The sequence below is a fragment of the Nipponia nippon genome, unplaced genomic scaffold (assembly GCF_047370975.1).
Source record: "Nipponia nippon isolate SJK-2023a ecotype South Korea unplaced genomic scaffold, ASM4737097v1 scaffold_3, whole genome shotgun sequence".
Lineage (NCBI taxonomy): Eukaryota > Metazoa > Chordata > Aves > Pelecaniformes > Threskiornithidae > Nipponia > Nipponia nippon.
The window spans coordinates 56,413,830-56,439,372 of NW_028262347.1; the positions used below are offsets into that span (position 1 = coordinate 56,413,830).

General features: G+C 43.4%; 1 protein-coding gene across 5 annotated transcripts in view; it reads right to left on the bottom strand.

The window, feature by feature from the left end:
- Positions 1-6,918: 6,918 nt before the first annotated feature.
- The window catches only part of EP300 (EP300 lysine acetyltransferase), a 66,108-nt gene continuing 47,483 nt past the window's right edge, over positions 6,919-25,543 (bottom strand). For 4 of the 5 annotated variants that reach the window (XM_087766092.1, XM_087766090.1, XM_087766091.1 and 1 more), the window contains 11 exons: positions 22,991-23,047; positions 21,469-21,546; positions 20,317-20,384; positions 18,537-18,687; positions 18,035-18,181; positions 17,495-17,608; positions 15,559-15,724; positions 14,658-14,822; positions 12,422-12,583; positions 11,703-11,984; positions 6,919-10,389 (listed from right to left, as the gene is read on the bottom strand). In XM_087766092.1, coding sequence (XP_087622218.1) covers positions 8,143-10,389; positions 11,703-11,984; positions 12,422-12,583; positions 14,658-14,822; positions 15,559-15,724; positions 17,495-17,608; positions 18,035-18,181; positions 18,537-18,687; positions 20,317-20,384; positions 21,469-21,546; positions 22,991-23,047 — 3,637 coding nt within the window. In that variant the 3' untranslated portion in view covers positions 6,919-8,142. The remainder of the gene's footprint in view (positions 10,390-11,702; positions 11,985-12,421; positions 12,584-14,657; positions 14,823-15,558; positions 15,725-17,494; positions 17,609-18,034; positions 18,182-18,536; positions 18,688-20,316; positions 20,385-21,468; positions 21,547-22,990; positions 23,048-25,543) is intronic. The other variant, XM_087766094.1, reaches the window with a different exon arrangement.

The window sequence follows — 25,543 nt, forward strand, 5'->3', positions numbered from 1 at the left end:
TACCCCTGGCGCTAGTGCGGAGGGCTGGGCCCTAGCTTAGCAGGCCTTATCTCCCAGCCAAAATTTAACACCCGAGTCCTGCCTTCCAGCCCTTGGAGATCTTTTCTGTATCAGCCCCGGGATGCCCCTACATCTGAGCACCTGCTTCACCAGCCCCAGAGTCCTGTGCTGCTGCGACTCTTCCTCCACGGGGTACACAGCTGTACCTGCACTCTTTCCCCATTTTAGAAAGGCTACAGCAACAGTGCGGGGCAACAGAGACAACAAAAAGCAAAAGTGAAAAAGGAACAAACCTAAGTGAAGCACTCCCTGCTGTTCTGGGCAGCAGAAGCTACGCCCTTTCAGCCAGAGGAGCAGGGTTGGCAAAGAGCATTCTTCTTGTAATGCCACTGTCACTGCCTTCCCATTCCTGCTATTGCCCCGGGGACTGCGGGGGCACGGGGAGAAGCAAAACACCCACTGGCAGAGCTCGTGCTTGCATCCCGCATAGCTCTGTGCTCCCAAGATACGCCAGAGCCTGCCACCACCCAGCACACCTGGGGAAAACAACAGTCTCAGCCATGCCAGCTTCACCAGGAGCTATGAAGGGCTTCAAAGATGGCTATGGGAGATGGTGCCAATAGTAATTCCTCCACCCTCCTAAATCCACCACGCTCCCTACAACAGGGAGCGTAGACTGGAGCCATGGCTGATTGCCCATCGGCTACCCACAGCACCGGTTACAGAACAGGTTTCCCTTTCAAACATGTACCGTGCGCAGGATCCCTGCTGGGGAGTTACAACCAAGACCCTGTTCTAAGGGAGCGCAACTAAGGCAACTCAAGCAAATCATCAAATCCCTGTTTTTCTAAACAAAGTGCCAGGTCGAAGCCGGGCAGGCAGATGCCAGTGCACATGACGTGCCTGTCAAGGCTGACGGAGCAGCTCAGCGGCTTTTCAACTGCGGTGCAGGCATAGATGCTGCTGAAACCACTGCAGATGGAGCCCGTTGTGCTCTCACACTTTCAGGGGCCGAGCTAGGCTCTGTCTCAGGCCGCGATCTATAGCACATGGTCTGTTTTGACAAGCCCAGGGAGGAAATGGCTCCTTGTGCAAACCAACAGTTACCCAAGGGTTGTGTTGTACGAAGGCAGCCGCTAAGAGGGTCTGTAAAAACAAACATTCCCCAGCCAGGCCAATGTGTGGCTGTTCTTCAAAGAAGAAATCAGTTTAAGGTTAGGAGGCCTCTTCACACACTTAGGCAGAACCAGTCATTAGGAGCAGACGCTTCTGACCATTGCTGTCTTTCAAGACAGGACCCGCTCGTGGCTCTCCAGAGAGGCTGGGCCAGAGTCCTTGAGTTTGGTTGGAACCAGGAGCAGCACAATCGAGGACATGGTGTGTGTAAAAAGACCATCTTGGAAACAGGAGGTGGTGTTTCTTGCAGAGGAACTAAGAGTGTATCAAATGTTGGAAGAAGCACGGCAAGAGGAAGCAGAAGCTGGAATGGCTGTCACTGTCACATCGTGTACCTCAGCCTTGTCGTGGTCCTGCCACTGCTTGTAAGAGGCCACAAACTCTGCGCTGAGTAACTCGGGCCGGGCTCTGTCTGGACTTGTCTTGGCCTGCCAGGAGCTGTGCTGTAGCTCGTTTCGCTGTTACAACAGTTGTCTAATGACCAGGTGACTGTTACCAACATTGTTTTAGTTTTGGTACAATTGTCTGGTGTGACTCTTACTGCATATATATTACCGTAACTAATAGAGAGCAGGTACTAGGGAGAAGCGTACGTAACTGCTGGGCCTAGAGCGCAGCTCCTGCAGAGCAGCTAACAGATGCAGGGGTTTGCACAGTGGGGTGCACAGAGCGGGTCAGGGTCCCCATGCTCAGCAATGGCGGTGATGTGCCACGTGGCGTGGTCTCCGGCAGCCACTGGAACAGCTCTCCCTGTAATGCCAGAGCCTCCACCCAGGCTGAGCTCTCCTGGGGGAGGATACGGCTTTGCTGATACTGAAGGCAGAGCCTGTGCTCATTGGGTTGGGAATCAGTGACTCCCATGACGATGAAGGCTGGAAGCCTGTGTGACTTCTGCTACCAGGAGGACGTCTCCTGCTCCACCTGCACATGTACAGGACAACTGAATTGGTTCAGTGCCCTCACGGCAGATGTGAGGCTGGCAGCTGTGTCCAGGGAAACATCTGAACTGCCTAGGCCTGGGCCTGAGCCATGCCGCAGCACCATGCGGCAGGGGTGGGCGCTAGTACTGAGAGACTCCCCGCTGCAGGGGACGGAGGTCCCCATCTACCAACCTGCCTACAGAGGTGTGCTGCTTGCCGGGGTCTCAGATCTGGGATGTTATGGAGAGGCTGCCAAAGCTTGTCCAGACCTCACACTGTTACCCTCTCTGCTGCTCTTCCATGTGGGCATCGATGATACTGCCAGGGGAGACCCGGAGCATATCACGTGTGACTTCATGGCTCTGGATGAAATGGGCATAAGTGTGGGGGCTGAGTGGTCTTCTGCTGGTGAGGGAAAAGTACTTGGGGGGGAACAGATGCAGCCTGCAGGTCAACAACTGGTTGTGCAGCTGGTGTCAATAGGGATTCAGCTTTTATGACCATGGGACCCTCTTCAAGGATCAAGGCCTGCTAGGAAGAGATGGGATCCACCTGACCAAGGGGGCAAAACCATCTTTGCTAAGCGGACAAAGGCTGCCCAGCCTGTGGAGAAGAGCTTTAGGGGCAACAGTGAGGAAGTGATGGACTAGCTTAGCAAGCAAAGGTTGCAGTGTGACGTGGACAGAAGAGATCTTGATACGTGGCAGATGGGGGCCCAGCCCACATGTATGCATGAAAACAAGGACGTGCTGGGAGGAGAGCTTCCTGGGAAAAGCTCTCATAACTTTTCTGGGAAATCAGCACGTCTGGGTGCCTCTCTGAAGTTCCCTGCTTTCAGCAATCCCAGCTCCCTGGAGCAAGGACACGTTCAGTGAAGTTGAATCAGGTTAGAGAACATTTAAACAAACCAGACATGCTCAAGTCCATGGGACTTGATGGTTGCACACCCAAGTGCTGAGGGAGCTGCCTGATGTCGGTGCAAGGCCACTCTCTATTATTTTTGAAAGGTCATGGTGACTGGGGGAAGTTCCTGAGGAGTGGAAGAATGAGAGTCCTGTCTCAAAGGAGGAGAATCTTGGGAACTACAAGCCAGTCAATCCCTGGGAAGGAGACACAGTAAATCTTCCCAGAAACCATTTCCAAACACACTAAGGACAAGAAGGTGAACAGGAGTAGTCACCATGGATTTATGAAGGGGAAATCACGCTTAAGCAACCTTACAGCCTTCTATGATTCTATGACTGTCTTGGCAAATGAGAGGAGAGCAGTGAATGTTGTTTATCTTGAATTTACTTAAGGCTTTTGACACCATCTCTGACAACTTCCTCACAAACTGAGGAAGTATGGGCTAGATAAGTAGACAGCAAGGTAGATTGAAGGGTTGGGATCCGTGGCACTAAGCCCAGTGGAGGCAAGTCACTAAGGTGAAATACCCTAGGGGTTGGTACTGGGGCCAATACTGTTTAACGTTATCTTCATTAGTGACCTGAATGATGGGGCAGAGTACATCCTCAGGAAGTTCACAGATGGTACAAAACTGGGAGGAGTGGCAGATACACCAAAGGGTCGTGCTGCCATCCAGAGGGACCTCAACAGGCTGAAAGAATGGGCTGACAGGAACTTCATGAGGTTCAACAAAGGGAAACGTAAAGTCTTGCACCTGAGAAGAACGACCCCATGCACCAGCACATGCTGGAAGGCAGCTTGGCAGAAAAGGCCCTGGGGGTCCTGGTGGCAAGTTGAATATGCCAACAACATGCCCTTGCGGCAAAGGTGGCCAACAGCCTCCTCAGCTGCATTAGGAAGAGCATTGCCAGCAGGTGGAGGAAGGTGATCCCCTCAGCACTGGTGAGACACAGCTGGAATGCTGTGTCCAGGTCTGGGCTCCCCAGTATAGGAAAGACATGGACATAGCGGAGTGAGGCTAGCAAAGGGCCAGGAAGATGAGGAGGAGACTGGAACATCTGTCATAAGAGGACAGGCTGAGAGAGCTGGGACTGTTCAGCCTGGAGAAGAGAAGGCTCAGGGGGATCTTATCCACGTCTATAGATACCTGGAGGGGGGAGCAGGCAGAGAGGCTGTGGCACCTTCATCCCGGAGATATTCATCTGGACACGGCTGTGTGCAACCTGCTTTAGGTGACCCTGCTTTGAGCAGGGAGGTGGACCAGACGATCCCCAGAGGTGCCTGCCCACCTCAGCTGTTCTGGGCTCCTGTAATAACAAGTGGCTCTGTGTAGAATAGGGTATCTATGATGCTAGAATTTGGGGGGGGGGGGGGGGGAAGCAGTGCAGACACATACGGTCACGGGATGACACTGCAGGCCCAGGGCTATAAGCAATTCACTGGTGGCCAAGTCATCAGAGCAACCGGCAGCTGGGTGAAACCAGTTCTAGAGGTAACAAAGAACAAGTATGCAACATACATAAAACACTCCATAAACAGTAAATTAGTACATAATGTGGAACAATGAACTGGGGAAGAGCAAGGTATATTTTTTACAAACAGATGACCCCAAGACTGAGGGAGAAATCATGATCGTACCCCTCCATGCGACTGTAAGCCCTCTCACCTGCAACTTCAGTCATTGACCCTAGGACCCAAAGGGGCATTGGAAGGGGTAGACATTAGAAAGTTCACATCGCTGAACTGTGTATTATTTGACTTATAAGCATTAGCATTGTTGTAACTGGACAATAAATCTTGTGGATTGGACTGCTAAAACATTGCGTGCAAGTTCCTTTTGCTGGTCCAAGGAATGAAACAACCTACTCTAACTTGGATGCAACTGATTGGCAAGGGCAGACGGCAGCGATACAGATGACATCCTCATTTTGTTGCCATCCTGAAGTCCTACCACTTCTCCCATCACCCATAGCGTTTTCCCAACTGGTGGGTTCTGGTTCTCCAGGGGAACTGGGGAAAGCAGAGGCGGAGGGATGCAAGGGAAATAAACCCCATGTAAATTCAAGACCCTCGATCATCCACACCACTTCAATAAAATGTTTCAACTTGGCTCAGAGACAGCATCTACAAAGAAGGACACAGCAGCTGTGCTGTACCATAAAATGCCTCGTGGCATCTTTTAAGCAAGTTGCTACGTTGGCATTCGAAGTTGGAAGATCTGTAGCTCTTTGAATCAAAGCTGCTCTGCAAGATCTCGAGGCTTCGCCACTTCAGCATGGCCTAGATGCTCCCACGCAGGCGGGGACAAATTCAAAACGGATTTTTTTTGTCCTAACATAGCAAACAGCTTTCATTCATGCCTCTAGGTTGGGATGCATGAAAAACATACAAGCCAGAAAGCTGGGTACACTTTACACTTCACTAGGCAGTATGTGGTCAGAAGGAATTTTATTTATAAAAATAAGGCCTGAGAAGCCCCAAGGCTGAAAGTAAAACTAGACTTCGCTTGGGTGGGGGGAAAGGGAGAGGAAAGCTGGCCACGATTGGCACGGAGAACACAGATCTAAACCATCTCAGTCTGCTGCCCTGGCATTCAACATGTGGCATGTTGTTTTCTGCTCTCCTTTAGAGCGGGCCAACAGCAGTCTCTCCCAAAGCAGACGAGGCAGTTGTGGGCTTGGTGCAGAGCTGGCCTGCGCCACGCAGGGGCGATGGCATGAGGATTACCTAGGGGAGAGTACCAAAGCACTGGGCTGCTTTCCTTAAGCCTCCCAGGGACTTCCCACCATCTTGCTGAAGGCTTCTCGCTATCAAATACACCTTTTTTTATAAAAGATTCATGGTCCTACTTGTGTTTATACCCAGATATCAAAGCATTTTACTCCCATTCTAACAGCCTTCAACATCCGTCCACATCACAATACACCATGACTTTTCTTTGGCACGTGGCTGAGGCTCCCATCTGTCCAAGTTCCCCCCGGGTCATCTTCCACCAGCCGTTTCCTGAAGGCAGCTTGCTCTCGTTGTTATTTGCCTGGGATTTGTGGATATGCTGATGCTCACAACACAGCTGGCCTTACGCAGATGTTGTGCTCTGGTCACATCCAGGTGTGTAATGCCCTGGCACAAGTTACTCCCTAGGCCGCCAGCACTGTAGATACACACACAGAGTAAGGCTGTATTTTGGGAAGCCCTCAATGGACCAGCCGCATACGTGGTGCTCAGCCAGCACACAAGCAGCAACATGTTCTTACATGGTGGGATTAACTCCATGCGCACACAGCTACGAGCGGCACGCAACTGGGTTTACTACACACACGCTGCACAGCTGAAGCACTTCTGGTTCAGGAAATCCCCAAAATAATGTACAGTAACCGACCACACGTGCTCTACGTCTGGCAGATCACCAGATGCACCACGGTGTGACGGGGCACCCACGCACCGTCTGGGTGTGGTGTCTACGGGCCATCCACGCAAGCTTACCTCATGCTCACGCTTCGGTGCCGAAAGGTGTACAATATATTCCAAGTGAAATAGGATCTTTTAATATCGCATATCCAAACAATAGTTCTCATTTCAAAATGCAAAACAGGTCCTTTGAAGATCAGCTGCTCCCAGGCTGCGTGAGCAGGGTGGGGTACAGCCGACTGGCACAACTGCCGAGGTCAGACCTCGTTTCTTTGGTCAAAGATACATGCCGGGAACAAACGCAAATGCAGAGTTGTACCAAAAGCATCCATTTAGAAGACTAATTATTACTCCGTGTCCCTTATTAGAGATTTGCATTTTAAAACAGTCATATACATTAAATAGCTCTCCGACATCTAAATAGCGAACATCTGAATGATTCTGCTACCCCCACCATTTTAAGAACAAGCAACACATGTGGGAGAGAAGGGAAACATTAAAAACAGGCTGTCTGTCTCACACAGTTTATTTAACAATAGGTAATAAGAAATCAATTTTTAACAGTCTATACAGTGATCGAAAGTTCATATTTATAAGTAATCAACTTTAATTGCATGATTTACAACATTTGAGGGTTTTTTGCTTTCTATTTTCAAGTTTTACAGAAAGTGGAAGAGGGTGGGGAAAGGGGCACGGGAGAGAGAAAGCAAGCATAAAGAAGAAACCCCAGGGACTTTTTCTCAGGTTAAAATCATCCGCTTGGAATTGTTTCTTACCCTCTTTTTATTTTTTTTTTCCTTTGTTAGATGTAAAAATAACGAAAAAAATTCTTTCAAGAAAACAGAAACCACAATATATATACTACATCCATTTGGCAGCTGCCCCTGTGTATTTGCAAAAATGTCTTCTCTCTACATGTACAAATCATTTTAATACTTGAAGTTTTTTTTTTTTTTTTAAGCTCAGACTCTTGTATAGAAAATTCTTGGAGGACAAAAGTAGACTTCGGGAAGGGACTGAGTTATTTAATATTTTTACATTTTTCAAATAATTGACATATTTCCAACCAAAGAGGAAAAGATCGGTATTTACTTTTATATATATATATTTATATATGTAATGTATTTTTAAAGCAACATTAACCCATTTTGTCCTCCGGTTTTAGGAAAAGGTTCTCCTGTGGTTTTTTTTTGTTGTGGTTTTTTTTTTTTTTTTTTTTTTCAGTGACATGAAGAAAAACCAGAATAGGGAAAATGTTTACCATCTGCCTCAGTAAATAATAACTATCAATATTACATATTTTCATTAATTTAAAAAAAAAAACAAAAAACAAAAAACAAAAACACAACCCTATTGGAGGCATGAGTAGGGCATCCTTTGGTGAACAACCAGAAGACCACCCTCTTCCCCCGACCTCCCCAATGCACACGAGGAAAAAAAAAAAAACCAACAAAAAAAACCCAAAACAAGAAAAAGGACTGGTTATGATTCCAGCCATAACAAAAATATATTCTTTGTACTCTACTGTCCCTCAGGTTCGTTGTTGGTTTGTTTTTAAAACCACGAACTACCGCTGCAGAGTTCAGATGTGTTCCAGGGAAAAATGTTGTTTTAGCTAAGAAAGATTCAAAAAAATTTGTCTTCAGTACAAAAAGTCTTGAGAAAATAAGTTTTTTTTTCTTTTCTTTTTTTTTTTTTAAATTTTTTTTGCTCCCAAAATGCTACAATGTGTCTAGTGTATGTCTAGTGTACTCTGTGAAAGGTTTGAATTCAAGTCTGAGTTCTCGGAGCTGAGCCCCAGTTCCGTGGCGCTTGTACCATGGAGGCCTGCCATGCCGGGATTGCTAGCAAGCTGGGAAAGCATTGCACTCTGGTCCGGGCTGGCAAAGTGCCCTTGATCCATGGGGTTAGCCTGGGCAGCTACCAGTCCTGGATGTGGGGAGCTGGTCTGCGGGGAGACGTGGTGTGGAGAAGGCTGAGGTTGCATCCGGGGGGACGGGCTGGAATGGGGGGGCTGGGACTGGGGCCGCGGTGAGGGTACAGGCTGCGGAGAACGCACTTGATTGGTGAGCGATGAAGGGAGCTGCTGGCCCTGTAGGTGCGGGGACTGGGCCTGATTGGGGAGCATGTGCTGTTGGGGGCTCATAGGATTGGGCTGAGCTGGGGACCCCATCTGCTGCTGAAGTAGCCTCTGCTGGAAAGCCTGCTGCAAACTGGCTCCTGTCTCTGCACTCATCGCCTGTGGAAGCTGGCTTATTTGTCCCATGTTTCCTTGCTGCATCTGCTGCATGTGATGCTGCATTCGTTGCTGCTGTTGCTGCTGCTGCTGCTGTTGGGGATACCCGACGCCCTGGGGCTGCTGAAACTGGTTGTGGTTGGCCATCCCCGGCCCCAGTGCTGGCCCTGCTCCCTGCGGCTGCGGTTGCTGCTGGTGGCGCTGCTGCTCAATCATCTGGTGCCGTCTCATCAGGAGGTCTCGGAACTGGGGAGCCATCCCCGAGTGATTCATATTCATCTGCTGCGCCTGAGGATTCATCCCAGCCATGGCCTGCTGCGGCTGCTGCTGCGGCTGCTGCTGGGGCATGCTGGGCCTCTGCACTCCCGCTTGCATGGGGTTCATGCTCTGCATGGCTGGGTTGGGGTGCACCCCTCCTTGCTGCCCTTGCATGGCCTGCTGCGGCTGGAGGCCCGGCTGACCCTGGGGGATGCCAGGCTGACCCGTCATCCCCTGGGGGTTCTGGGAGCCCGCATACTTGGCAGCCCGCTGCTTGATGAAAGCGGCCAGCAGCTGGGGATTGGAGTGAAGGATGTTAAGCACCTGCTGCTGCTGCATGGGTGAGCTGGGAGACCTGAGAGTCCGCAGCAGGTTTTGTAAGGCCGCCTGGGGCAGAGGTGGTTGTTTGGGCTGAGCAGCGCCAGGTACCTGACCCATCCCTGGCTGAGGTGCCATATTCATCGGCTGACCTGGCTGGGCTACTGACATCATGGATGGCGGCCTCTGCATTCCTGGCTGTAGCTGAGCTTGGGGTAAGCTGCCCTGCACCCACGGTGGCTGCTGCTGGATTCCTGCCGGCCCCATTCCTTGATCTATATGACCACCAGGACCTCTGCCTATCTGCGGAGGGTTCATTCCCATAGGCGGCATCTGGGGCATCTGGTGCTGGATTGGCCTTTGGAAGATCTGAACCTGTGCCATCTGACGCTGGGTCTCTGCTGCCCGCTGGATCTGCATGGCCATTTCCACTGCTGCTGGAGGAGGACCCTGAACTGGTGGTTGCGGTGGCTGGGGTGGAGTTGGAGGAGTCACCTGGCCACCTGCTTTGCCCTGGGACACAGCGCTGGGGGGCTGAGTTCTTGGCATGGTGTAGGGCGCCATACTGTTGGGAGGTGCAGGTTGAGGCTGCGAGGCAGGCTGGGGCGGAGGCTGGGGCTGTGGGGTTTGTGGTGTTGGGGGCTGCTGGCCTGTTGGAGTCGTTGGGGTGGCTGGCGTCGGTGAGGGTAATCCTTGCTGCTGGCCTACCACACCGGTCCGCTGCATACTCGCCATCCTCCTTCGGAGCATCTGTGCCTGCTGCAGGCGGTGCTGAAGCTGCTGTTGACGGAGCTTGTGTTTAATGTTGAGGCAGAAGGGCACTGGGCACTTGTTCTCCTGGCAGTGCTTTGCATGGTAGCAGCAGAGAGCAATGAGTTGCTTGCAGATGGGGCACCCTCCGTTGGTTTTGCGTTTGCAGCCTTTGGTGTGTTGGACAACCCGTTTCATCTTCTGACAGGATGGCAGTGAGCAGTTGGCATTACGACACTGGCAGGCATGGACCAGAGACTGGATACAGCGCTGAATGCTCAGGCGGCGGGAATCACCAGGGCTCTGGGTGGTTGCAGTCTGCTGGTTGTTGCTCTCATCATCTAGACCAAGGCCTAATTTTTCCATCTTGTGGTCATGGTTTTTAGTGTTATAGCAGGTGATGCACAGGTCATAATCCTGGAAAGACAATGAAGGAAAAGTTATCAGCGTTCCTGAAACTCCATACAATAAATAAATGATGTCATGCCACCTCAACACATTACTCCCAGTCTGTTCCAGGCAAATTGTTGCTCTAGGGAAAAATTCAATCTTTCACATCACATTGAGGTACTGGAGAAGGAGTAAATCCAAATTATAGCCAGGGAAAGTCTGTGGGCACAAGGGGGTCTGAAAACTACACAAGCACATATAGCTTGAAAAACAAGGTTGCTCTGAGCTAATAAGTCACACATTATTCAGCTGGGCCAGAAAAATCCCTTTCTTCCCTGATAGGAAAGAAGAAGAAAAAGGCAAGGAACAAATAGCTGCCCATCTGCTGCTGCTTCAAAAGAAGAGGGCAAGAGTGGCAGGAGAGGTACCAATTTTCATAAAAGAAAGGAGAATGAGAGCTGCATTTTCAGTTTTCAGGTGAGTTAAACAGCAGTGTACTGGGCAGAAGAATAGAACAGCATTTACATTCTGTGAAAGCAACAGCGCAAGAGTTTGGGCTCAATAATTGATCCAAGATCTCAGGATTCATTAATCCATAGGAAATTTAGAATTTTTTTTCTGGTATATACAAGGAAATGGGAGCATCAGATTTTAATCAGAGCTTTTCAGAACTGAATCCAAGACAGTCATTTACTTCCAGCAGGCTAAAAAATTAAGTTACAAGCCAGATTCAAGGTTAGTCCAGCTTATGGAGGGCTCAGCGTTGACCCAGACCACTGGACTTGATCTTTAAACACACTGGTATTGCAAACACTTCCAAAGACAAAAAGCACTATTTGCAGCATTCTACAAAGACACAACAGGGTAGTGGAAGAGTCACCCAAGTATAGGAATCTGACTTCCAGCATAGCAAAACCTCTATGCCAGTAAACCAACGGAGAGCCCTATTTACAGAAATACTGCAGTGCAACACTTCTGACTCTGGAAGAAGAAAGGATGCATTGCTCTTCAGAAAAATCAGCTGATCCTACCATTACAGCTCAAGCAATTACTACAGTTCCCAACTGCTTAAGCAGCAGCACCTTAAATGAACTACAGAAAATACAACTCTACTTCAGTTCTCCACAGTTTTGAAGACGACAACAAAAATCACATCAAGTAGCAGATTAGTAGAATCACTTGTTACAGAAAACGTTTCCTCTCCTTTCTTTCTGAACTGCCAGAGGATGAGCTGTACAGATCTTTTTCCATCAGTTAATACTGAGAAATTAGTTCGGATGAAGAGCATTCTGGGCACAGAGATACGGGGACACAAGTAGGGAAAACTTCACCAAGCATACCTCACAAACAGTGCAGTGCCATCTGGTCTCCACATGATGCTTGCACTCATTGCAGGTGTAAACAAAGCGGTCTTGGCTCTGGGTATGCAGTTCCACCAGCATGCACATGGTTGACCACTGCGCCCGTCGTAGTGAGGAGAACTCCAGGTGCTTGTCTCTAGCAAGGGTTAGGAAAGCATCACGCCCATCCATCAGGTCGCACGGAATGAGTGGGTCAGGCTCAACGATGGGGGGCAGGGAGTTGGCTGCAGGGCCAGCAATAAGACGGATGACAAAGAAGACCTGAAAAGTAAAAAGGCTTAATGCCAGAACTTATCACGATGTATTGGTTGCCAAACTTCATTACACAGAGCGTACAATTCCAGGACCAACTAACACTTGAATGATGTGCCGCCAGGGTGGTGTGCTTGTAAGGGCTGAGAAGTTTCAAACCTCTGGGTGCCCTGCAGGTTCACCTTCTTCAGAAGCATTAGGTAAGGAACACTGGACTGAACAGCAAAATTTTGTGACAGTCTAGACGTAGGAAGTTCTGTATGAGCACAGCTGTATTTATCCCCACTGCCCTTGCAGCAAAAAGCACCCAGACTTACTTATCTGGTGTGCCACTCAATTCTCCAGCCAAACCTGTATAATTTACAGGGCACAACTCTAAAGTATCAAAGCTTTGTACACCTCTCTACTTCAGTAAAATACATATGTCTCATTCTATCAACTCTTACCTCCTTGTGCTTCTCCATAGTGGCATACAGCTTTTGGGAGAGGTCATTGGACACATTGGGCATGCCAGGCTTTTTCTTATTGCCACGACTCAAGCTGCTCTTGTTCTTACTTGTCTTCTTATTGTTCTTCTTTTTGGCATTTTTGCTGTCTCCCTTGCTCACCTATTAATTTTAAAGGTATTTTATGTCAGGTGTCTAAGTTACACCACATCAGCATTTTATTACTTTCACATCTTCTATAACTACAGGACAAAACACACTTCACAATAATTTATTCCGAAGACACTTACCAGGGTCCCCTGAAATATTAAATTAATTCAATTAGAATCACTCCAGAAAATATCAAGATCAGCAATACATAGTTCTAAAACTATTAAAAGCACAAATGCTCAGGAGGTGCAAGGGAAATGTTTTTTACTGAAACCTGTTTGTCTGCTGAACAGGGAAGAACCTCTTGGATAATGACAAAGGGGTTCAGCAGATGGCTTCTCAATGCAATTCAAAACTAAAAATAACTGAAAAGTACAACCGATATTCCACTAATCAGAGGTAAGACAGACTTAATTAATCTAGATTTAGTTTGCTACAGCTCCCTGACAGATTTATTTTTATTTTTTAATAGACTGCATTAAACTGATTTTGATAGGAAGCTGTTATTTTGAGTCCAAGAGGCAACTGTGTAGTAGTGCAATTTCTAGTATGCACGTTCCTCCTGTCATATCCTGCAACAGTCAAACAAAACGGGTCAGCTTAATTTCAATTATAATCAATTAGCAATGAACAGTGCTGCTCAGAGGGCCCCTCAAAACATTACAGCATATGATGATCAAGAACCAAAGCAATTCTTATCCAAATAAGCATTTTTCCTAAGCTTAAAATAACTTTGTCAGGATGGAAATTTCCAGTGAACATGAATGACTAGCACTTCATTTGAGAGTACAGTTTATTATTGCCTCATTTTCAAGAAGTGAAATATGGGATCAATAAAGAGTTGAAATTATTTTTAATAATAGAGGTTAAATAGTAATATGCTGCAAGCTTCCCCCACTGCAGGATTTTGGCACCAAACTGCTGTGGAGGATCAACTAAGTGTTGACCAACCTCACACACAGAGCTAGGTCAGATTCCTCATGACTGGTTTCCAGCATATTAGAGAGATGGGAACTTGCAGCTATGCTAAGTGGAAAACAAACCTTTAAATAATACCTTCCTAAGTAAGGTGTTAGTTAATGCAAATCTGATATCGAGTTGCCTAATTCCCAGGTTACTCTTGCACTTAGTTTATACAAAGTCCTTGAAAAGAGGCATTGCAAAGAGCAGCACAGGAGAACCACAAATTCTAGTTGTAATGTTAAACCTAACTTTTTTGATCCAAAAGGTCTTTTAGGAAAAAGATTAATTCTATACCCCAACAAAAAAACTATCATCTAATAAGGTGACGAAGCAGCAATGTTTAAGCAGAGTTAACTAACAAGCACTACTGTGTGAGCAAAGCTACTAACTTTATTCACCACCTCTTCGATAAAAGCTGAGAAGATCCAAGGATGGGCAGATGCATAAATTCCACATCTGTTCATTTTCAAATTTATTGTTGAATTAAGAGGCATACCTATTTTTGTTCTTTGTGGAATGTGAAAGCACAGTTGTTGCATGTTCTCCAAAAAAATTGCACAAGATAACCAGCAAGAAATTTAAGTAGCCCAAAAACAGTTGAGCAGTATTTTGTGCTTCAGATCCTCAATGCCTTAAAGCTTTCTACTAAAAAAAACTATACTGAGTAAACTACTAAATCACACTGCTACTTTCTCAGAATGTTCTGCTAAGATTGGTATCATAACATCTCGGTTGGAAAGAAAAGAGTTAGCCACTGTCCAAAAGCTAAAGCTTAAGGAAAAAGCTTCCAAGTCAGGCTGAAGTTGCAGCATGAACTTTGATGATAATTGGATTTCAGCAGCAAAATATTCAGCTAGCAGCTGTTTCAATCTAATTGACTGTGGTAATTAGTTAGGTTTATAGCCATACGAACAGGCACTGCTCATATGAACGTAGCTTAGTGGTATTTTAACAGCTCTAATTTATAAAATATAAAACTGAAATTTATAGTAGATTGAAGCTAGAAAGGGGGGAAAAAAAGCCAGTTACCCAAAGTGCCTAGCCACCCCTTTTTTTTTTTTAATGAGCCATATGTAATCACAACTTTTACATTAGATCATATATATAGCAGAAGCATTCTTACATCTGTGCTTTCATTACTAGTGTTTTCTTCTCTCTTCCGTTCTTCTTCCTCTTGCTCTAGCTCCTTAATGCTCTCCTCTAGAACGTTAGGCCAGAAATCCCCTTCGAAGTAAGGTAGCTCTTTTGCACTTGTTAGACGATCCTCTGTTGCCTGCTTAAATATATCCTGAAAAAGAGCAAAACACTTCGTTACCACTACTACAAGACACATAAGTAAAGGCAACCTTTTCAATAAGTGATAAAAAAGCACCAGCAGAGCAAGAAAAGATCTTAAGAGCTTAATATTTCAATTCGTTTTATGAGGGCACATTCTAAATGGAATTTAACACTGCATCAGTTACAGACAGTTCGTCAAATACATTTCAAATATTCCCACTCTGAAGAAATAAACCATTACCATGTGCTAGACTTCAATATGCATACCTACCAAATAGGACAATATAAAATAAATCAATATAAATAATAATAAAAAAGGGACAATATAAAATAATTATAAAATTTATATATATTGTCGACACTAGCTGAAGTCCTGATAATTCCAATAATATTTTACATAATTCTAACTGCGTCAGCAGCCTAACCCTGCAATTTTATTTAGCATAGGAAGAGTAAAGATTCCGTGTATTTTCTTTGTGTTAATGAAATGAGATTTGCTCTCTTTTACAGTATTCCTCAAGAATTTAGTTTGTTCTAAGGAACCATTGCAAATCTCTTGCTAGAATAATTTCAGAAGCTACATGCTTTGAAAAGGATATATTTTAACTCTACACTTTTAGGGCTCAATTAACTTAAAACTAATACAGTAAACTCCAAGAATCAGGCACAATGCATAAGGCAAGGAAGAAACCAAGACAAGACCAGTCAAACACCGCCCCCTCAGTACAAACATACACTTCACAAACCTTGTAATCATGGACAATGCGCTCCGACACAGATTTGTCCAGCATCTTTTTGTACCACTCTTGCAGTCGTTTGGGTTTGGGTATCTTTTGGTCAGGAGGATGGCAGTGGAAGATGTAGTCATCTCCTTCACTAGGTGGGCATGCCCAGATATGTCCAGTAGTATACCTAGTATCATTAGACAAAAAAAAAAAAAAACAGTACATGTAGGCTCTGAAGAGGAACGCTGGAGCTTGCTCTACTCTCCGCCACGAGATGGAGCCACCACAAAGTTGGCTGGTGTTACCAGATGGACAATAATTATAGCTCTCCAAGATTTTAATTCTAGTGTTCATTCCGGCTTCATTCATGCGATAGAATTACCATCTTTTCCCTAATTTTTTAAAATTCAGCGCTCTATGTGGAGTAGTTTATATAAAGTGTGTACATTTTCCAGTCTAGATAAAAATCAAAGCCTGATATAGACCTGCAATTGCTGCCTCCCAATCAACTAACAAGAGAAAGATGGAGACTAGCTATTTCAGTAGTAAAAGCCAGAATTCTGTTTCCTTGAGACAGTACAGTCTTTCATTTTCTGGCAATATTTTAAAACCAGATTTACTTAAACACACAATTCACTTTACTGTAAATCCTCTGGTTTTTAACTTTTGAGTTTTAAAAGGTTTCACAATTATACCTGGGAATAAACAGTCACTTCCAACATACGCTATTGGGTGTACAGTCTAAGTACTTTGAAGACAAATGACATTCAAATAGTAGCAGCTGCAGAGAATATAATACCACAAAGATCACTTCTTCATCCTCAGTTCTTCTCTATTAGTTTTTGAAAAGAACGCCAGTAGGAGGAATAATCAGATCTCAAGTTAGAGAAAAATATCCATCCTTGCCATGGTGAGAAACAGCTCTGCAGAACCCTACCCAAACCCTGGGAACTGCAGCCAGTTGTCATTCCTTCTGCCTGAGAAGGGAGAGATGATACTGCCTGACCAATATTGTTTTCCCAAAATGAGAACCTGATGTTACCCATTAGCATAGCAAACAGCATTAAGTAAAACTGAGGCCTGAGCTCTACGCAGCAATTTTACAGACTCACAGGTTAGAAAATGCACAATAAAAAAAGGGCAGAAAGGAGTCTAATGTGTGCCTTTGAAGTACTAAGGAATATCATCATCTCACTGAGGTACTGAAGACAGTACCACCCACCTCCATTCTGACTCCCCTAATTTTTCTCATGCAACTACTCTAAACAGTCCCTAACGATTTCTTCATGAATAACTCTGCCAAGCTACATCAGATACCTTCGACAATAGATTTATGTTTACTTCACTGCCTTTTCTACTTCAGTAATCATGGTCATTTAATTTCCACCTCTCTCATTTCTTCAGTTGTTCTGTGGTCTCTTTTGTGCTGTCCCAAGTATACTCTCCTCTTTCTCTTCTAGCTTTTCCGTTTCTCACAATTTCAACTACTCATTCTAGAATAGATTTCTTTGTAGCCTTACACAGCTGTTGCAGAGTTAGTCAGTACATGCAGAATACACTTACCTTTCTCCTTATAAACATGGGTAAGAACTTACTTGCCAGCCCAAATGAATGACCTGATTAAAGCAGTGGCATTACATAAGAACTGCACTATCAACAAGCCCAGCAAAATCCTATGGTCCAGATAAAAAGGCTCACTTTTTCTACTTAGACTTAAGGAAGTTTTACATAAGTCGGGAAACCTAAAAATATCTGAAGCATAAGCCTCTCCTGAAAAGCCTGCAATCCCTTTTTGTCTTTTCTCCTTTTCAACTATACACAGTTGTTGCCAAGTTATTCTATCACTGGTTGATATTTAGGCACCATATTCTGCACAATAGGATGTAGTAATTTTATTTACAATAAGAACTACCTAGCAGAAATGCTGCACAGAAGAAAACATTAAAAAAAGACTTACCCTAGTTTCTTGACATATTCTAGATATCCAATTAGTATTTCGTGATAGACAGCAGTCCTCAAGCATTTAGGGCGGAAGAAATGAACACTGTCAAGGTAAGATATATACACTCGCCTAGGAAAAAGAAAAAGGCATGATGAGAAGCGGAGATTTCAAATTAGTTCTACAAGTTTTTTCATGTGATTTTATACATTTGAAGCATCCAATACAACAGCAGTCTTCAAAGCCTCTGATCCTAATTTACCTCTAGAAATTCAGCTTTCTTTTGATATCCTAGCCTCATCTCTTCAAAACTATGCAATCCCTTCCTTGAGAATAACTGACAACTGATCCTTAAGGCAACACTGCCTGCCAGCCTGCATCCCCAGTAAGAAGCGACTTTTGCTGACGTATTCCCTACAGAAGCTACTTTACTTCTAGAAGCTAACAGCACTAAGAGTTTTCACATATGCAACACTGAAGCTCTATATAGAACTTCAGAAGGTTCACCCAACTGAGACAGTACCAAAATAAAATAAAAACTTTCATGCAGCTCCTCACCTTTGATTGGGTGGAGGACAGTCTGAACCATACTCCTGTACATGCATGCCAAAGAAGCACAAGTCTACACCATCAATCTCCTCAAAGGCAAAAAGCGCTTTTGTTCGATAAGGGAAAGACTCAGCCATCTCTCCGCTGTCTACAAACCTGCGGATTACAGAAGGTAAAGAGGAATACCAAATATATTCACATATTAGAGCATACATATCACTAGGTAAAGGCTACAATGATGAGGGCTACTCCAAATGTAATTTTAGTGCAATTTGAAAGTTAAATGCTTACAGTCTACTCAAAATACAAGGCATCCACTTTTTACTATGAAAAAGATGACACTCATCACAAATAATTAATATGCTGCTGTAACATCTATTTGTCAAGAACTGGTCAGTGGTGAGGTTTTGTATACAACAGTATTTTTTCAAGATAGTAGTATGTAAGTAAATTCAAATAGCTTCCACCTCCCCCAAAAAAGGGAGCAAAATTAGAAATGGAAAGAACATACCTTGCTTTCATTCCTGGTTTTACTTCGACAGTTTTGTCAGATGCATGTACCACCCTAACTGTAACCTCTCCTGCCTCAGGGTGATTCTGTCGTCTTAAGAAATCATTGACTCTGTTCTCCAAGAAGGTACCAAGTCTTGTAGCCGGTAATCCTGCAGGAGAAAAGTACAGCTCTAAATATATACAAAACCGAACTGTTCAAATGCGATTTCTCTATTCAGATGTTCAATGAAAAGTGACTCTTAATACATGCAGTATGCTATCACAAATTAAAGCTTTGTCTTTAAACACTAACACTTCTAAATGGGGTGAGCTGCTTTTCACCTGCAGGCATGTTTATGGTTTATACATTATTCAAATGAAGAAAGAATCTGTATTTCAACCCCATTTCTATCTGTCTTAAAAGTCAATCACAATTAAGACTCCTCCTGAATACAAGCTATTAATTACTTAAACTGGATTGCAAAACACTGCTCTCAAACATAGCTTCAAGAGCAGACATTGCATTTAGAAGTATATTCTGTCTATAAAGCCACACTAGCCAAGTTAGTCTCTCCACTTACCAAAAGAATATATTTCAATAATGGAAAGAACGACTAAATACAACTCTATCTGCTAGTAATGTAGTTAGTTTAGAAGTTTCTCATTTTCAAACAATCTTCATACAAAAGAAGTACAAGCATAGCATTAGCTGACACAAAACCTAAAGCTGAAAGGGAGTTTAAGACTTCTGGTGTAACAGGGCCTGTCTCATTGCTGTCTATTACCTCTGCTAGAGTTACGTATCTGCCAACCAGCTTTTCATTTTTCCAATTTGACACCTTTCAGTAAAGCGTCACTATACTACGTTACATATGCAATACATACAGGTTGCTAGAAACAAAAGCTAATAAAAACTGCAGAAGAACCCTCAAATTCTTTCTGGATTCTTGGTAAATCTAGGAAGTTTTGATTTTGGAGATTTTTGGAAAAAGACTCGGATAGTAAAACCATTTACTGAGCGGTTTGCTTTCCATTTCATAAGAACAGTTGACGAGAATGCTTTTTGTGACCAAACTGTAAGCCATCCCCCAAATTTCAAGACAATTTACGGTCCTTGATATCTCCTTCCTCTTCTTCCAAAGAAAGACCTTAAAAAGTAACTGCTTAACACTACAGTTAATACTTGTTAGAATCTTGACGCTATTGTTGGCTGGGGATTTTTTTTTTTAGCAGCAGAAATGTAAATACTCACTATTTTTAAGAAGTACACAAACCCAAGAAGCTTCTGAAAGACTATTTTGTCTACAGAACAGATGGACAATGACTGCCCAAATTTCCTTGTACGCTGCCTTTAAATCAGCTGCCTTGATCAAGAGGAAGTATCTATAGAGATTTGTCACCAGCTGATGCAACCTTTATCTCCATCAAAGCTTTTAAGAGTAGCAGTACTCATGGTGACTTGAACATGTTATCATAAACTTAAGTTAGACTGCAGTCACACAGCAACTATTTCCCAATGCTATTAATACTGCAACTGAGAGAAAAGGATGTGTATCTTACCATTTTAGAGCGCTGCTAATGCAAGTTAACCCTCTACAACAGACTACTAACCAACAACACCACCCGTGAATGCAAACATTCTGAACATCACAGAACTGATGTTCAGAACTAACCAAAAGTATCCTCTTTTAACTCAAAAAAAAAAAAAAGAAATAAATGCAAAACAAGCACAAAAGTCACCTCTTCCCCATTCTTAACAAATTATTTAAGATTTGTTGGTGCAAGCATCAGAATCTTACTTTTAGCAGAGAATTTGTTCTCCTTCCTGGTTCGTCCTGTTTTCTTTAGACAGCCATCACAGACAAAGCTGAAGCAAAAATAGGAGAAAGTGAAAAACCACCCCAAGTCAGACTGTAAAGTTCTTTAGCATCTTACCATTAGAAGCAAAATCTTTCACCAGATCTTATCTGGTCTGAAAAATACCTTAACTGAAATTTGAAATAAAAGACAGCACAAAGAACAGTGCCAGCAGAAATGGCCCAACTGTTTCAGAGCTGCAGAGGAGGATCTAAGCTCCAGGGGGTGCATCTCCTGTCAGTCACCCATGTCACCACCTGCAAGCCCAGGAAACAGGGTCTCCACTGGCAGGTCTAACAATATTGGCTTAAGGTATTCTTGGAACAAATAGTCTGAAACTGCTGTCTCTGATGAAGATGAGATACTGCAATACATAAAGCAAAAGGCTGATTTTTTTCTAAATGCCCAAGTGCACTGTAGCATGAAACAACAGGCAGATTCTTCCTCAGTTACAGGATGTCTACCCTCTTCTGCAGCAATGTGGATGGGACAATAGGAAGTCAGCTTTCTTGTCAAGAAAGGGAACATAAACTCTTACAGAGCTTTATCTACATATCATTTATCAGCTTTTAAAAAAGCTTTTAAAGCAATCAGAAAAAAAACCCCAGTATCAAGAACTATGGAGTATCTAAAGACGACTACATTGTTTTTCAGATTTAATTTGATCATTGAGGTAAAAAAAAAAAAAATTTAACAGTGGTTACAAAATTTTTTGAAGATGACAAAGCAATATGATTTGTACAGAAAATAGATGAGTATGAAATTGTTACCAGAACTACAAACATCTTTTCATGAAGGACTAGTATCTTTAAACATAAATGTAAACGTAAATGGCTGAAACATATGGCTGAAAGGCCCTTTTCCACACACAGCAATGTTAGAAACAGTTAAGATTAGAAACAACTTCACACACAACACAGTAAGATGTGATGCCTAAACTTTATGTTACCCTGTATATTCTGTAAATTTTTCAGGTGGGAATGCAACTTCTTCCATTAGACACTCATTTAAATATAACCAATATAAGGAAGTTTATGCACTAACTCTAGTAAATCTATCATACACTCTCTACTTAAGAAGGAGAAATTCCTCACCCAGAAGGCCAGATTATCTCATTATGAAGAACACAGATCTGGTGCATTTTTCTTCCACACTCTATACATTCAACAAATCTGTAGAAGGAAAAAAGGGGGAAGGGAAGCAAGGTTAGTAGTATCATTACTTGCTTGTATATTTTGTAACATTTTATTAGAGGAGTTCTAGCATTTATGCTCAAGAGCCTATTTAACATAGTGGGCACATCTATGCTGATAACAGCCTCCAGAATGAATTAAGAACCTGCCAGCTCAAGTGAGGTAGGCTATGCAGGGACACATTATTATTACCATTTGCTTGCCTTACTGCCATCCGCTTCACTCATTTTTTTTAAAGTGAAGCCCTTCTAAGGATAAAATCTGTAAACTCTTTGTTGCTATAATGAAGAGAGGAAAGTGGATTCACAGGTCTCGGAAGCGAAGAACCAGAGAAATAGTTGGCTGTTAGTTGCCCCACTGTGCTTGAAGCCTGGGGTACATTGCAAATATACTGCAGAAAGGTGGGAACGAAGAACACAGAAGCAATGTCAAAGTCACTTTCAGAAGACTTAGCAGAGATTTAAGGACAACTGAGGTAAGTGGTATGGTTTACTTCACAGATGTTGGCAAATACAATTCTCCAAAATACCTAAGGTTGCTTCATGTACCAGGACAATCTGACTCCTTTTGAACATGTCTATTTATAAGAGTCTGAGACTTTGAATGAATAGCTGCCATTTATGCAGGGCACATACTGTAAGTCAGGCTTGTATTCTAGCATTAGGCTGCATCTTCACTATAACAAAGGGAAAGAAAAGTTATGAATCAAAGTTACTATTCTCTCCTTCCCACAGCGCTTGTAAAACAGAAGAACTGGCTGACCCTTATGCCCTTAGAAGGATGGCGTGGGAAGAATACATATCCTTTTTGCTCATTCATTTGAGAATGAAGGTAATGTTTGCAGAGTAGCAGCATAGGTGTATAAAGCAGCAACATGTAAAGTGGCTTCAAAAAACCATCAGGAATATAAGGAAAAGCAGCTGAGTCACCATCATCTTTCCTGAACGTCTACAGTTCTGCTTCCAGAGCAGTGTAGAGGAACCGGCTAATTCAAATTTAACAACTTTTCCTTCTACTACAGCTGCCCGTAAAATATGACAACTAGAAAAGCCAACAGCACCAAAAGAGCTACTGCCAAGTGACACAAATCAGTTCTGAGACCTCAGCATTTGCCACAACAGGGTTTCAAAGCAGAGTTGTCTGCATTCATCCTTCTGTTGAATCCACATTCAAGACAACAAAATGCACTAATTTCGGCCCATACGTACAGTGTTACATATTTCTCAAGCACAGCTGTGGTGGTTTGGGTTCTCAGGACAGAATGCCAGATATGCTGCTTACTGAGCAGCCCCTGATGGCTAACAGAGCTACATAAAATTTGGAAAACACTGAAAAACAAAGCTGATGGCGAATGAATAACATGTAATTTACAAAATAGTTACAATGAAATGAGGACCATTCAAAATGTGACATCATTACTTACAGTTCAGGGTCCAGTGTATCGTTTTTCCTTTTTGAAAACTGTTCTTTGTTTATTGTGCTACGGAGAAACAGGCAATAAAACTCAGTTTTAACATAAGACGACATACATTCATGCCATACCACACACATCCACACACCAAGACAAAACTTGCAAGCAGGTTTTTTAAAACTCTCATTGGCACTATGAGGAAAAGAGTTGTATTTCACAAAAGTGACAGACTAAGTATATGCCACCCTTGGCTCTGCCTGTAGAAAACATTCTTTTCTATGCGACAATAGCTTGTAGAGAACCACATTGCTCCCTTATTCAGTTTTACTACAGGATAAACGGTAAAACTTGCTGACATTCAAGTTCTAGACCAGTCTGATCAGTATTTCATAGTGAAAGTACTATTTGATATGCCTCTCTGATATTCTGAAGGCAGAGAATTCCAATTATCTTTGATTACTGAGAAAGGTAGGTTTATCTTATTTCAGATTCTCCTAGTCCTCCTCCTAGATTAACTTCAAAGAATAAATTTCAGCTTCTAAACCCTGCAACCCCAGCCCAGTCATTACGCTACACTATCTTTACCTTCCCTACAGCATTTGCAAGGCTAGAAATTCCATCTTTTTGACAGTGAGGTTCCAGGGATCTTTTCCACCAATCTGGTTCACAGTAGCCAAGAACAATCATACAAGAATACTCAGATCTCTGAAAATTTACCCTGAAGAGGGTACTGTAAAATGTGAGATGATCAGGACATGGCTCTCTGAGAAGCAATGACAGAGACCCAATCCAACTTGCATGAGGTGCATTAACCTTTCTATCCTTTTATTTTGGTGTTTATTCTGAATAGTGTCACCTGCAGAATACTTCAAGCTCCTTATCAGATGAATGAGGAAGGTTCAATCTCCCAATTACCCCAAACTATTATTATAATATGGTGAGTAGAACTGTAAAGAGGACCTAACATACATACTACTAATCTTTTTTGCTTTTGTTCATTTTAACTATATGTTGTGGGAAGAGAGGAAGGGAGCAGGATCTTTATGCCGCAGTAAAATGAGTTCCTAAGAGAAAGTCTGTAAGCAGGTAAGAGAACATTCAAAAGTGTACCTGCTCCTCACGTGCAGCCTATAGCCTCCATTTTCACTACACAACAACCAAGCATTTAAATCTGCTATGAAAAAGAATATCAGGAGCTGGAAGTACATTCTTACTATTGCTTCTGTTCAAAGAGCTTTTGGTTGTTTTCATTATTGGAAAAAAAAAAAATAATTGCATCCAGCATCTGTTTTCAAATCTAGTGTAAAAATCAAAAGCACTCTATGCTGCCTTCTACCCTGACGCAAAGGTTTGTGGCAAACCATTCCAACTTAAGTGTGTGAGAAAGATCATACGCTCTCAGCAGCTAAACAAGAATTTATATATAAACATGTTTATATCTGATGTTTATTTAAACAGATTTACATTTATACAGATACTTGCGCTTGTCGCGCCTTATTTCATATCCCACATCTCATATTAACAAAACTGGACAATATTGATTAAACTTTGCGTCTTTGCTTCTAGTAGAGTAGTAGACCATGCTATCCACAGGGACATGGCCCGTTGTACTTGACCAGCATACGAACATTATTTCTTCCTTTTTCCTTCCAGCAAGGCAGATGTACTCTTACATCTTCCCAAGTCCCAATGGATTCTTTCACTACTGTTCTCGATACATCCACCAGTGCGACCACGATTTGGTAACATGCTGCTAAAGACAACTTCTACTTCCAGTGAAAGTTAGCTCCGTTTGTCCAATTGCCAGCTTCAACAACTCTCCCCCTTGGCTTCAGACCTTCCTAAGTTCCTCACTTGCTTCTATCTGCAGTGTTCCTGCAATGCCCTCCCACCACAGAGCTTTCTTCAACAGCTCGAAGCGTAACTGCTTGGCACTCATCTGTGCCTCAAGGGCTTCCTTAGTCTCCCAAAATTCTGTTTCAAGATTTTTTTGGGAGGTGGGAGGTTACACCAGAATGAAAGACTGTCCCAACAGTTTGCCACCGGCATGGAAAAGGCAACTAAATCCATGCACAGCCTTTTACTGTGATCTCCTCAACACCTGCACAGTATTTCTCATAAGCAGATGGCACTCCAACAGTAAAGTATTTGTACGGCAAAACAAGGCTGCCATCTTCTGATTTGGATGAAAAACAATCTGAAGTTGAATACAAGTTTAATAGCATAACCAATCTACAAACAGAATGGTATGCTTGATTATTTCAAACTATGTCTGTCACCTACCTGCCTGCAGGCATGGTTATTTTTCTACAGTAGAATATTTCACATTTTTTTTGGAGAAAAAAAAAAGCATTCTCCTCTTTCCCCTGTATTGGTATAGTTGCAATTCAAGCACTCAGTGCTTGTTTCTCACTACAGTTCAGATTTTAAAGGGAAAAAAAAAAAAAAAAAATCACACCACAATTCCAGGCTTTTAGAAGAATATCTGGTCCACCCTCTACTAGCCTACAAAGAGCAAGCGTTACCTAAAACTAAATGCCTTCCCTTTGAGAAAGCGCTATAGAC